The 14,830-nt window shown below is 44.5% G+C and overlaps 1 protein-coding gene across 2 annotated transcripts in view; it reads left to right on the top strand.

Moving 5' to 3' along the window:
* Positions 1-14,830, top strand: part of IGLON5 (IgLON family member 5) — an 862,707-nt gene that overhangs the window by 666,963 nt on the left and 180,914 nt on the right. For both annotated transcript variants that reach the window (XM_069201214.1, XM_069201213.1), the window contains exon 3: positions 7,124-7,356. In XM_069201214.1, the coding sequence (XP_069057315.1) occupies positions 7,124-7,356 (233 nt within the window). The remainder of the gene's footprint in view (positions 1-7,123; positions 7,357-14,830) is intronic.

Here is a 14,830-nt window from a genome sequence, read left to right as displayed (position 1 = left end):
TGTGGCAAAAGATGAACATGAGCATTGTGTAATAAATTTGTAGATAATCATTTAGCCCAAAGTAACTTTTCTGTACACAAGTAGCCAATGAATTCTGTAGGGCAAAGGAGCTAATATATAATCGTGAAGACGTCCCTGGGTATGCTGTGAACTGATTGTCTGGTGTTAATGTTTGGTCTTACTTGAACCAATCAGCAAGTCATTGGCATGACAATAAAAGTCATTTTAAGAATCTGTGAGTTGGAGGCGCTGAATCAGTCCTTATATAGCAAAGAAGAATTAGTTTGGCATATGGATAAATGATTTTTGATAAAAGTGCTTAGCGTTGAATCTTGGAAGGTGAACTGATACATATAGATTAGTTGTCAGTATAACTGAGGTAATTCTCTATAGTGTAATTACAGCTCCTGCAGTAGGATTTGTGCCCTAGATTACTCTTAATTACTCAAGGTGGCGTAATTATGTAATTCTGCATCACAAAATTAATGCATGATCATGGAAATGATTATGATTATTCTAGTGTAATTAAAATTTGGCTTAGGCCTAGTATAGATAATCAGGGGCCTCCTGAGTCCTTGTTTGTTAACAGTAGGTAAGATGTAGTGGTGTGCATAATCCCCGTAGTTTGATTTTATGTAATTGTGTGGAATTCTACACTAAAAGTATTACACGAAATGCAAAGACAGCAAATAATTATATATTTGAGTGTTTTGGATTCAACAACACATTTTGTGCTACAAAACAGTGCAAAACACATGGTGTGAAAACAGCCTAAATTCGGGAATCTCGTGTAACAAAAGAAATGCAAAATTACATACATTTATGCCTGTGTAATGGGAATTTCGCCCAGGCCTACTTAGAATTGTTTGTATTGTAGTGTTTGTTGGTGAAGAATTTCTCTGTCATACCAAGACAGCTCAGTGTTCTCTGGGGGTCCAGTTCTCTGTAGCTGAGTGCTACAAACAGAATGTATAGCTAAACAACACCCTTGTGAACCAAAACCATACAATGTGCGTCCAGCCACTTCCGAGCTCCTGGCTTGCTTCTGAAACCCACGAGTAAGCTAAGAGTGGTAAAAAAAAAAGTAAGTCACACCTACTCATGCACCAATCTTGGTGAATCTGTCTAACTTACTCAACTAGTGGTAGAAATCGGAACCAGATACTAGGCATGTCGGATGTGACATGACATATCCGAGAGCCAATGGCAGCAACATGATCGCAAACTGAGACTGCATATTGCATAACTCATTCATGTATTCAGTGCAAGTTGTGCAAAATCACCAGTAAATATCTGTGTGAGGCACTCAAACAAATATGATGATATTATAAATACAATATCACAATACAGTAATCCGTAATCAACGATAAGCACAGTCAATTCATAGATACGTAGTCAGATTCCTGAGATTTATTGAAGAAGAATCATCATGAAGCTGAAGTCCCAGCACATCCAATCCTCAGAAAGTCACAAGGTATTTTGAAGACACAAGCCACAAGCCAACACGTGTTTCGTCACGGGAGAATACTCCCAAAGACTTATTCAGGGCTGTAAATTGTATAAACAAATCATTTGAAAAAAGAAACAAAATACTCAGATATTATAATAAGTAAAGGGTAAAAAAAAAACATAGTAGATAAAGAACCCCACAGAGAGAAAGAAAAAGAAAAGTAATTCAAACATGTCCCCGAACGCTTGAAGGAATAAGAAAAGTAGATATGAAGAAACCAATGTGTGTAAGTTGTATTACCAGTTAAAACATAATCAAACTTAATTGCAAAGTTATCCTTTTATTGTTTAGAAAAAAACCTGTGTTCTGTTATAAGAAAACATCAAGTGCACACCCAGGAACTCCAGACTCAGCAACTCCCCGGAGAGTAGATCCAATCCTTTAACCGGGGACCCAGCGTTCCCGGCAGCATCCGCCAGGCCGGGATTGGTTCAGGATTTAAGCCTTGGCGGAGAAATCGTTTCCCCCGCTTCGCCGGGCTCTTTAATAAGCACAAGGAACGCTTGATGCCGCGTGAAACCGTCTCGCGAGCAGCCCTCGCCCTTCTGGAGATGGAGAGCACTTTGAGCCCCTGAACCCCGCTGCACCTGAAGCCGTCCTCCGAGGGGACACTCGGCTCACGCTGGAAGACAATTTGATGCTCGACCTCGGTTGTCCCTGCCCCCGCCACCCCCAGTGCTCGGCAGCCTCATCGAGGACCGTCTGCTCGCTCAGCCGCATCTGTCGCGGAACTTGAAACTACTTCGCGAAGTTTCCAAGTGTCCCCGAGGGGGCGCCGGGGGTCCCGGGTCGCCGGAGTGAATCTGCTCGATGACTGCGGGGTCGCATCTGGCGCGGTTAATCGGCCACGCTCCGCTGCTTCCGGTCCACAGGTGCCCCACTCCGGCGCTTCCAGGTCAGGCAATTATACGCGTGTGACATTTTGCATCTCGGGGGCCCCGGGCTCGCGGTTTCCCATTAACGTGGCACATTATCCTGCAATTCCATCAGCCACGCGGGGAGAGACGGGGAGGCGCAGATGGGAAACCGCACGTGTGGTTATGTTTCCTGATAGTCTTCTGAAAGCTCGTCATGGGAAATAAATATTACGCTGACTGAGGGTGCAAGTACATTATGTGGCGTCCGGGTCTCCTTCGGCACAGATATTTGCTTCTGCATGAACCAGCCAGCAAGACTCAATCGATTTATTTCTGTGTCACCTGCATTATTTGAGGCTTCCAAGTCAGATATGTCATTTTTTTATACTTCCTTGTCTTATCGGAAAATCAACACGACTTATGTGTTATTGTGTCTCTAAATCTTGTTTCGAAGCCCAATTCGCCCTTTTATGTGACGTCATACCTGCCATTCACTGTGACCCCCTATTTGGCCTTGTATAGCATTACTAAATGAAAGTATATCATATCTGGCTTCAAACAGTCTTATAGTTCCTCTGTGAGTCACCAGTGGCGGCCCGTCCTTTAGGGCGGAGGGGTCATGCCCCCCCACCTTTTGCCCCTCATGAAGAGTGTCTGTCAGGCTGAACAAAGGTCAGCCTGACAGACACTCTCCATGTTCAGGTCAGGCAGCAATAGCAGACATGCGCGATTTGCGCAGACTCCTGGCTGCCTGAGCTGAACTTTGCTGGGCTGAGGAGGCCACAGCTCCTATGGGCGTGACCTCCTCGGCTCAGCAAAGGTGCCTCGAGGCCCTCCCCTGGGTGACGAGGAAAGTGTCACCAATCGACACTCTCCCTTCAGGTTTAAGCCCTGAAGTGCCCAGGGCGAGCGTCAATCAGTGACACTTCGTCACAGAGTGGGGTCAGAAGTCTCACTGACCCCATCCCACTCTGTGACGAGGCTGGGACTGCTGCCATCCCTCATTGGCTGACCGAGGGAAGGCAGCAGTCCCAACCCTCCTGGGACTGGGAGGTTGAAGGTAAGTAAGTGTGTGTGTATGTGTGTGATGTTTTAAATTGAATGTTTGGTGTGCACGTGCATGTTTGAGTGTTATGAGTGTTGTTAATGGATGTGTGTGGGTGCATGCGTGTGAAAGAATGAGTGTGTGCGATCTTTTAAAATGAATGTTTGGTGCATGTGTGCATGTTTGAATGGTATGAGTGTTGTTAATGGATGTGCGTGCGTGCGTGTCTGTGTGTGAAAGAATGAGTGTGTGTGTCCCACCCGCCCGCCCCCCTCCCTCCTAAAGATGCCGGCCGCCACTGTCTGTGACATTAATAATGTAATGTAAGGTGGTTTGTAGAGTGCTTTCTCTCACCAGTGAGGGTATCCAGGCGCTGAGTAAGTGAGTGTAGGTGTATGGTGAGGCTGGGCCTGAGCACAGGCAGTCTCGATAGTTCCGCAAGATGATTAGTTGCAAAACCAGTCCTTTGGCTTCTTGCGGAACTCAAAAAGGGCCAGATGTATCAAGCAATTTTGCATTCGCAAAAATGTATTTCAAGATGTATGAAAGGCATTCGCTGTGCAATTTTAAGGCATCCCTAAAATAGCGATGCCTTAAAATTGCGACCCCATTTAGAAAATCATAAATTGCGATTCTCTAAATAGGAAATCGCAAATAGGAAATTCCTATCTGCGATTTCCAAAGCACATGTACCAAGCAGTTCCTAAATGCGAATTGGGCATTTAGGAAATTCAATTACCACCAAATCCAATTTGGTGGTAAGCATGTGCAGTTTTTAAAAATGCATTATAAATGCAGTTTTAAACCTGACATGTAGCGCGCAATGCTCCTAGGGCATGTGTGTGCTTCACATGTCTGCACATATTTTTTTGGGGTGCATCAGAGGGGGCCTTGGGCCCCCAGCACCCTGAGGTTTGCATTACATAATTTGTGAATTCCTAACTGGACTTCACAAATTGGGATATGCAAAACTATTCACACCTATTCGCCTACAGGCCTGTAGGGATGAATGGAGTCGTATTCTCTAATTGCGATTCGGTAATAGCGATTGCGAATTTTAAGAAATCGCTATTACCGAATCGCAAATTTCATACATCCCATTTTGCATTTCTTAAATAGCGATTTCTTAAAATTTGCTATTTAAGAAATGCAAAACGGATCTTTGATACATCTGTCTCTAAGTGAGGAGGAGGCCCTGAAGTGTTGTGGTACGTGGTTTTGGGGTTTGGTGGCTTGACAGGAGAATGATCAACCTCCCGTTCTGCTTCAGTGGATGCGGGGGGTGTGCGCGAGTGATTCTGAGCGAAGTCGTCTGGTTCGTTGGTGGAAGTGAAGCCGCGATTGACGTGCGCTGGTGCCATGTTGTGAAAAATGCTTGCGTGAGAATTTTGAACTGGCGGCCTTCCTGGGTGGGGAGCCAGTGGAGCTTCCCTGTGACATCACTTCCGAACCATACCTTCTGATTTGCATGCATTCCAGGCTTCACACTAGAGCTTAAGACCACAGAATACAAGATGAAGGAGTAGGGCATGGGAATACTAGTAGATCTACAGGAGAAATTGAGTCACAACCAAAGACATAATCGAGGCTACTGCAGCACTGGTGACGCAAGGGGGAGGGGCTTCCTTCAGGGGGTCCCTCTTAGCCCATGACCTGTGAATATCTCATAAGAGGACCTACCAAGAAGGATCACAGTAACAGTCTTCAAAACCCAGGGTTTGTGAGTGGGATAAACAACACCAACCAACTTTCCTGTTATGGTAATCTATGATAATCAATGTACAAAACACGTGCCTACAGACTTTATCTCATTGTAGTAACAGTCCATAGTTCTCCTCATTCTTAGATCGCTAAAATGATTTTCATTAAAAAGCATTTATACATATGACTCAGCCTTCCCCAGTTGTGCCTCTCCAACAGAAAGCATGCACCTCCTGACAGGCCACACCCAGAGGGTTGTGCCTTGAGACTACGTATACACTGGGCCCAGGCACTCTGAGGTCTTGTACCGTCTCTGCAACCTTAACATGGACCTGAAGGCCTGAAGGGCTGGGGGAAGATGTGAGGTCTAAGGGCCCTCCTGAGCCCTTGTAGGGTGACAGTAGGTAGGGTGTAGTGGTGTGCAAAGTTCCTATAGTTTGCTTTTACTTAATTGTGCGAAATTCTACACTAAAAGTATTACACAAAATGCAAAATCACCAGTTAGCGGTTTAGTTCAAAGTTCTGGATTAAACAACACATTTTGTACTAAAAACAATAGTGCAAATCACAACTGTTGTGTAAACAGCCCAAATCCAGGAATTTCATGTAACAAACGTAATTTAAAATTACTTTTTTATGCCTCTGTAATGGATATTTCACCCAGGTCTTCTCAGAAGTGAATGTATTGTAGTGTTCGGTGGTGAAGAATTTCTCTGTCATACCGAGACTGTTCAGTGTTATCTGGGGGTCAATTTCTATGTGGAGGAGTTCTACAAACAGAATGCATAGCTGAATAATACCCCATGTGAACCAAAACTATAGCATTTATGCAGCACATTGTACTGTTGTATGTGACAAAAGCCAATATCACACAAAGTTTCGTGAATTTGACAAGTGGCATTCTTACCAAAATTTAGGAACTGCCTTAATCTCCCGACTGAAATGCCACGAATTTTCTAATTGAAAAAACAAACAAAATCCCCACAAAAGCTTTTTCTGAACGAATTCTCTGTTTCCAGACGATTTCTCAGCAAATAAAACATTTCAACTTTCTTAAAACTGACTGCATGATAGCTATCTAGTGGTTTAAAAAAACTTCGTAAAATTTCAAGTTAATTCATTTATTTTCAAACCAGACTCCCAGGACATGCACTTAAAAGAAACCCATTTCAAATATATATTTATGAAATGGTAAACCAGGAAAGACTATTTAAGCCAAGGCAGGCATTTGATAATAGGCGTTGCTGTTGATTTGCCTCTGTGCAGTCACCAAACATTTTTCTGCAGTCAAACATTTAAGTTTCTATGGGGTGGTGTGTGCATATGGTCACATCACACCCATTATATTGCCCACCAGTATGTCATTAAGGTAAATATACATCCTTTTCCTCTTACCTTGATGAGATAGGGTAGTTGATCCTGTGGGTGTGTTATGTTAAGGGCAGTATTCTAACCATGATGGTAGAGACATGGCTTAGCAGAGAAGAGCATCCCTTTATTATTATTTGACCATGTGCTGAGGCATTATGCTGTATGAATATTAAACTGCTCACAAAACAGCACAAACAAGCACTGCTGAAATCCTCTTATCAGCTCCAGGCAGAGCAAAACACATAATATTTGTAATGAGCCAAAATATAGAAACGTTTTTCCACTTGAATAACTACAATGACCCTAATGAGGCAGGACAAGAGACTTGGTGCTATTGAATCCTTCTAATGCAATCGCACCTTATAAATGATCAAATATACAAATGAACAATTTAACAAGCAATGAGATCCCAAAAAGAGAAGGCTATTAAAGCCAAGGTGCACAACTAAAAGAAATTGTTGCTGGTTTGTTGACCTACATCAACCTGTTTTTGAATTCAGTATTTAAATGATGTTGGGTGTATATTCCTTGAGTGGCAGACACACCATTCTCTCTTCTCTGGTCCACAGTTCTGTATCATCCTCTCTCTGCTCTATAACACTGAGTGATGTAAACCCTTCTTTGTGCTTGGTCTTCCAGCTGCTCCATTGACAACAAGGTGACGCACGTGGCATGGCTGAACCGATCCAACATCCTGTATGCTGGTACCGACAAGTGGTCAATCGACCCCCGGGTACAACTGCTCACCAGCAACCAAGTGGAATATAGCATCATGCTCACAGAGGTGGACATGTATGACGAGGGCCTCTATACCTGCTCTTACCAGACCGAGGACAAGCCGCACACCTCACAGATTTATCTCATTGTGCACGGTAAGTGTGGCTCTCTATTGGCCAATCAAAGGCCGCATGTTCCAAAACTGCGCAGTGCACTGATTTTACACCTTTTCTCAATTCCTTCGTCCCCGTTGCTCTAGCATACTCTGCAGAATAAAAGGTTTGGTTCTGGTGGGGCCATGATGGAAATTTAGGGATCTGACAGCTCTTGTTCTCTTAGAAGGCTGGGGCAGAGAAGACACATGGGAGATCAGCCAATGAGACAATTACGCCTAGTTAAACATACAAATACATGTTGATAGTAGCTGAGAATCCCGCGTCTAGCCAGCCTGCCCATTAATTGTGCCCTTAAAAACTTGACTTCTCCGTCTCAAGCTCAGTTTTGCCCTTAGTTTACTATTCCTCCCTTATAGCTGCCCCAGGTATATTTGTTATGTTACTGGTTTTGAGTAAACCATCCCAGCTGTGTACAATTTGCCATCAATTTTCCACCTTTTCATGCAATGAACATCTGCACGTTCCTCCTGAACTTCTATACAAACCTTATTTCAGGACCGCTTGTGATGGAGCCACACCTCTCCTAAAAGAGTCTCTTCTATTTATAAGAACTAAATTAAATGACTTATTGATCCTGGTCAGTTTCCTATAAAACGTTTTGGAGAACTCTCTGTCTCAGCACTACCAAAAGAATGACAGCTGTGCTTCTCACTCTTCTGAAAGAGTGACAGCACTGCTCCTCAGCCTACTGAAAAAGTGACAGAGGTGCTTGTCCCCAGCAGACGTGACTGTCACATTTAAAGCAGAATTTCAGAGTTATCTTAAGTAACTATAATTTGTGCCCTAAGATAACTATAACTCGCCCCCTCGCCATGCACTTCTAATTACCAAAACAAATTACGGCACGCATGACATCTTTGATAATATCATTGATAATATCAATGTAATACTTGCAGTAACATTGTTTACAAAAAAACTGTGCATGGCAGGGGCACGAAATCTCAAAATCTCCATACATTTTCCAGATGTTTTTAGAACGTAATAGCCTGAAAACTGCTGATGGGAATTACACTAAATTTGGTAGGAAGCTAGATCTTGGTCCAGAAAGTTTGCTTTTTGTGATTTGGTGTAAATCCATTCATTAGTTTTTTTGAGAAATTATGTTTCATAAATATTTGTATATTTGGACAGATGGGTTCACAGGACATCTGCAAGAGTCCTGCGAGCATACCTTTAAAAAATAGTGTTCTGACTGGGCTTAGTTTTCCTTGTGTGACCTCACTGCTTTGCTCTGATTGGCAGGACGCAGTAGGAACACAAATGTTGCAGCGGCCATTACAGGACTCGGGGACCTAATCTCGAGTCCTGAAAATCTTAAAAATATATAAGGGGGCAGTATAGGGATATCCTGCCCCCCTAGCCCTTGTGGAGTAGTCCCAGAGGGAGGAATTTGGCTGCCCATGGGGTTTGGATGGCGGAAGGCCATATGCAGCATGGAATTGGCTTTACCTATAGTAATAAAATATTACTTTACATTTAAAAAACCCTAGAAATTCTGTGCAAAGCAAAGGTTAAAGTGACGTATAAAGATCAACGGTTAAAGTGACGTTATAGTTATGTGAAAATGCCAGTTTAAACAAAGCATTGTAAACCAAAAAAAAGCATTGATATTCAACAGTTATATATAACTCACGGCCTCGCTGTGAACAGTGTTGTTGTCAATGGTGTCAGTTCAGTTGTCATCAGTAATGTTATCAATGATGTCACAGAACACAAGTGTTGTTGTATGTGATGTCATAAGCAGTGGAAGATTTGTTTTTGTTAATGCAAAGTAACCACACATAACTATAACATCACTTTTACCTTTGGTTTTCATGATGATGTATTTAACAGGATTAGATCTACATAATTACCTTCAAGATATACACCTCTTTAAGTTACATATATGTGGGGTTAGGTTTGTTACATCTCTACATATATATATATCTTCAAGATACATATGTGTAGGGCACGGGCTGTGAATGTCTGTTGTCAGCACCTCCTCCTTTACACTGGTTACATCCATACAGGATACACTCTCAGGTTTGAATTAGGCATATTCAATGGATTTGGACGGAGAGGAGGTGGGACAACTGGGTACCTTTCAGTCATTCTAGTACACTTAAACGTATTGCCACAACCACATACATTCTCATCATGTGATGCTGCTATAAAGCTAGTAAGTTACTGGAGGGCTGAATAGCCCTCACAGTGGCACCTGAGTGCACCTACAGTTGACATCAGAATGATCATCCTGCTTTCCCTCTTGTAGGATCACGCCTGGGCCATAAACAGTTTGATGGCATGCATACCTGAACTACTGCAGGTGCCAGCAGTAATATCAAAGGCACATTATTACTCTGCTAACCCAAATTGTGTAACAAAGTACACTCCACCCCAATGTATATAAAAGCATCTTCGTCACTGTGTTCCAGAGATGTAGGTACGTTGAGAGATACAAACCTCATCATAATCCCATCCTTGACCCTCTCCCATAAACCCGCTCACTCCAGCCACCAATACGCACAGAAGGCTGACACTGTTCAGCAAGGTTACACCAATGAACCTCGCACCATCTCGCCAGGACACAGCACCATTCAGGCACATTTTGTGGCACACTTTTCTGAGATCTGCAACACCTCAGCACATGTAAGATTTGAGAAAGGCCTTCTGAGAGCAGGACATGGTTGAAAATGTAACCTCTATTTAGCCTCTTCCAATGAGAATTCAACCAAGGTAACCCCATACCTTTCAGTTCCCTTCCTTTTGTACCTGCCTTGGTCTGGACAGATGCTAGAATCTAGACCCTTTGGTCTGCTTCTTTTTAAAACCTCATCAAGCTTTAAAGGTGCCAGAGTCCAGACTCCTTGGTGTGCTTCAGTTTGGAACTTCTACAGGCTGGGAAATATGGCAGAACCCAGACTTTTAGCTTCATTTCCAACTAGTACCTCCTTGGGAAGGTCAAACACCAGAGTCCAAACCCATGGATTCTTGGGCTGGCCAGGTGTCAGGGTCTACATCCAGCTGACTCTATGCTACAGTTCTCCATGGGATCTTCTCAGGCTGGTCAGACACCAGAAACCAGACAGAGCAGACCCTATGGTACACTTTCCGATGGGGCTTCCTCAAGCAGGGGAGATGCCAAAGTCCACACCTAGCAAACCCTTGCTTTCCCTTGTAACCCTCTTGGGCTTATCATATACCATAGTTCAGATGAAGCAACATCCTTTGATATGTTTCACCTTGGAACCAGCTCATTTAGTCAGATGCCAGGGTGCAGGCCCATCAGATCCTTCAGAATTCTTCTCCTTGTAATTTCAGGTGAGTCAGATTCCAGAGTCCAGACAAAGCAGATAATTTGTTATTCTTGCCCATGGAATCCCCTAGGACTGATCAGATTGCAGAGGTCAGACCCAGCAGACCTTTTGGTCTGTTTTTCCGTGGGACATCTTCTGGCTGGACCAGTGTCAGACCCAGTCCAGAACTAGCATTTGCTTCACTTGGAACCTCATCGGGCTGGTCAGATACCTTTCACCAGTCCAAACAATCAGCCACACCAATGCTGGTGCATGGCTACTTCAAGCTGAACTAAGACTTCATCGTCATGGTCTGTGTCACTAATTGGAATATCACCAACATCCTGGAGTCTGAAGCCATCATGTCTCACCAGAACTACTCCTCCCCCAACAAGCACCAGTGTGCCACCCTTAGAGCTCAGAGGGAGCTGTCCGTAGCATGGGACGCAACAAATACAATAAAAACACACAAACTCATCTTCATCTTCTATAAAGTAAGTTACAACAGAGGGTATCACTCCACCCACAACTTATGTCCTAAACCAGTGGTTCCCAACCTTTTCACTTCTGTGGACCCCCATTTTATCAATACTGGAGCCCGGGGACTCCCACTGAATCATTATTGGAACCGGGGGACCCCCACTGAGTCAATACTGATAGCTGGGACCTAATATTATTAAATTTTTTAAGCAGCCGCGGACCCCCTGATGAGGCTTCACGGAATCCCAGGGGTCCCCGGCCCACAGGTTGGGAACCACTGTCCTAAACCTCAATATGAGCTGCACTAATGCCCAACACATCACTTGCCAGTAAAAACACCACACACAGAAGGTGGCTGGCACCGCCCTCCTTAAACAATCGAACAAGCCCAAGACATTTTACAAATACCCAAACAGTCTGACTAGTTAACAGATGCTGTCGAAACACTACTAAACCCTGCCCAAAGTATCACTTTCCATCTTATAGACAGACAAGCCTCTCCATATCTTATGACTCCTAAAGTCTAAAGGGCTCAGCCCACTGATCACTTACATGTGACACACTCCTCATCCCAAAACCAACTGAAGGCAAAACCAATACACAGTGCACCATACTGCAGAGCGTAATATACAACAGGCAACTGTCAAGAGCACTTAAACCCTCAAACTAAAACAAATACACATATTCCAGATTTGTGCTCATTCTTCTCTGGTGTGCATCTCTATATATTGTACGACATAAGATACTCCCACGTGTCGTAAGCATGTGCTTTACAGGCCCCCTCTGCACAGGCACCCTTGTGCTATATAAATTGATAGCACTTCACCAGCTAGAACTTTTTTAATGTTCCTAGAAAAGTAATATAGCCTAACTCCTTCGTCCTCAAACTAGACCTAGAATATTTACTAAGGGTTGCCCCGGTGCATAGTCCGCTTTAATGGGAAATAAATCAACACAAAACATTAGTAAATAACCTCCTGGGTGATAATCCCATCTTTTGTCACCTGACCGTTAGACAGAACCCCATACACAACATTCTGCAGCATCAGTACTCCAGAGCATCACAACACACACCAGACACTCGCACAGCCCAATTCTGTGCTTGCCCATCAGCTGCGTAAATACTAGTGGATGCCACAATACTTGCAAAGGTGATTGCTAGACCAGAAAATAGCAGATTGTGTCCACAGAAAACATTGCCAAGATGTCAAAATAGGAACACAGGTGACAGCTTCCGTTGTAAAAAGTGGAATACACGTGGGCTAGCACATATTGGGGGTCATTCTGACCCCGGCGGGCGGCGGCAGCCGCCCGCCTGGAGGAAACCGCCAGAATACCGCTGCGCGGTCAAAAGACCGCCGCGGGTATTCTGGGTTTCCCACTGGGCTGGCGAGCAACCACCAAAAGGCCGCCCGCCAGCCCAGTGGGAAACACCCCTCCATGAGGATGCCGGCTCCGAATGGAGCCGGCGGAGTGGAGGATGTGCGACAGGTGCAGTAGCACCCGTCGCGAATTTCAGTGTCCGCTAAGCAGACACTGAAATTCAGGGTGGGGCCCTCTTACGGGGGCCCCTGCAGTGCCCATGCCATTGGCATGGGCACTGCAGGGGCCCCCAGGGGCCCCACAACACCCCATACCGCCATCCTGTTCCTGGCGGCCGAAGCCGACAGGAACCGCGGTCAGAATACCCTGGGGAGCACCGCCAGCCTGTTGGCGGTGCTCCCGCCGACCCAATGACCCCCATTATGTCTTATGTTATTGAAGTTGGAAAAGGCATGCTTCTACCTACGTGATTTCTTCTCAGCCATATTTAAAAATAATTCAAATACTCCACAAGATTCTTATGTTTTTTTAAGTAAATAGCAATGCTGTGGAACACCGAGCTTGTATGCAGTTGTTTTAAGCGTGATTCAAATAGAACACTGACCTGAGCCAAGGTAGCATAAGGCGAATTTAAAATGAGTCGAGAGGGATTCCTCAAAGCAATGAACTCATCCTCATCTCAGCAAATACAGCAAAGGGGACAGTTCTAGGGTTACTCCAGCGGGATAAGGAGAGAACTGGATGTGGGGAGGGGAAGGGGGGTGACTGCATGGATAAAACAGCACATCGTGCAATGGCCACACTCCGAACGCTGTACCCTGGCTTGTCTATACTGTTGATGATGCTGTTCCATTCTATAGTCCCGTGATAGAGTCACGACAAGGGGTTTCATCTTGCTCTAATGCACCAGAACTATAAGCATGTCTCCCTCCTCCACCACAACGGGGCTGACGATGGCATACACAACACACCAAGGGATACATTTACAAGAAACTGGTGCATCACCACTGATGTGCCAGTTGTCTTGCCTTACCCCTGCTCCATCTAACGACACCATGGGTGCGCCATATGTACTACAAGGCACACCATGGTGGTCATTCGGCAATAGTGTGAGCATTTATGACGCTATTGTGGTGCTTTGCTGCACAAGCATGAAACGTTTTGACGCTAGTACAACAAAGTGCAAAGAGGCCCATAGGTTACAATGGGTGCGTCATTTTAACGCCTGCTTTGAGGAGGCATTAAAAATGATGACAAAATGTATGCAGTGAAATTTTGTAGATTTCATTGTACCATTTTTGCGAGCCTCCTAGCACCAGAACGTCCCCCTTGCATGCATTATGCGTGGTGCAGCCATAATGTGGCGCAAGGGGTGTAAAGTAGCACAATGCATGCATTGAGACACTTTGTAAATATGACATGGCAGAAATGCCTCATTAATGCCACATTAGTGTACAAAATGACACTAATGCTGCGCAATGAGGCGCTAGAGGCTTGTAAATATGTCCCAAGTATTTTGTCTTTGTCAGCCAGCAGCAAGGTCTTTCAAAGTAAGGCTATATACCTTCCCACATTCTTATGGATTCTGTGGGTGAAGGGAATGTTGGAAGAGGTCTGTCATCCAGCTGCCTTTGCAACATTTCAGGATCACACCAAGGGTTTCATGCAAACTTTGTAGGTTTAAAAATGGCAACCCATCGCCCTTTCCACTGTCCGGGCAAAACATCTGAGGTCCATATTTTGCTATTTCTGCAAAGGTGTCCAATGAATGTACGTATTTAGTTTAGGTTAAAGTCTTCACCCGATGGTATGATAACAAGCAATAGACAAGTGATTTACCCTAAAAGGATGACATAGACAGTGCCTGGCTTCCTCCAAAACCATATCCTCCAGAAGGGAACCCATGTAGAGCCAAAGCATGGTCTTTACAACCATATGCCTGAAACACGCCTGCTGGACGTCCACTTCAGTATACATCGTGGCACGCGTCTTAGCGTGCAAGCCCTCAGTGATACAACTTTGTGGAATCCTTTTCAAGTTCTTTCAAGTTCTTTCAAGTGGTTCCTTCAGAGTGGTCATGGCCTACTGAGCGGATGTCAGGCCCTCCCTCTCTTCCTGCACGCCACTGAGCACAATACACTCGTGTGTGTCTTGTGTGGTCTCTCCAGCAGTTGGAAATGCAGGAATTGTTTTGCTTCTCTGCTGTGCGCCTTGGAAAACAAAGATTCCAGTTAGTTCATGGTTATCTGCTCTTGGGTTGATGAGAGGAGCTTCCAACTCCTTGGGTTTGCGAGCAGTTGCTCTTTTTGTGAGCCTGTGTAATAACTCCTGCCAAGTGTAGATGGTTTAACCAGCACATTTGTTATGTCATGATT

This window comes from Pleurodeles waltl, chromosome 7 (assembly GCF_031143425.1).
Source record: "Pleurodeles waltl isolate 20211129_DDA chromosome 7, aPleWal1.hap1.20221129, whole genome shotgun sequence".
NCBI classification, from domain to species: domain Eukaryota; kingdom Metazoa; phylum Chordata; class Amphibia; order Caudata; family Salamandridae; genus Pleurodeles; species Pleurodeles waltl.
This window is presented reverse-complemented; position numbering and strand designations above follow the sequence as displayed.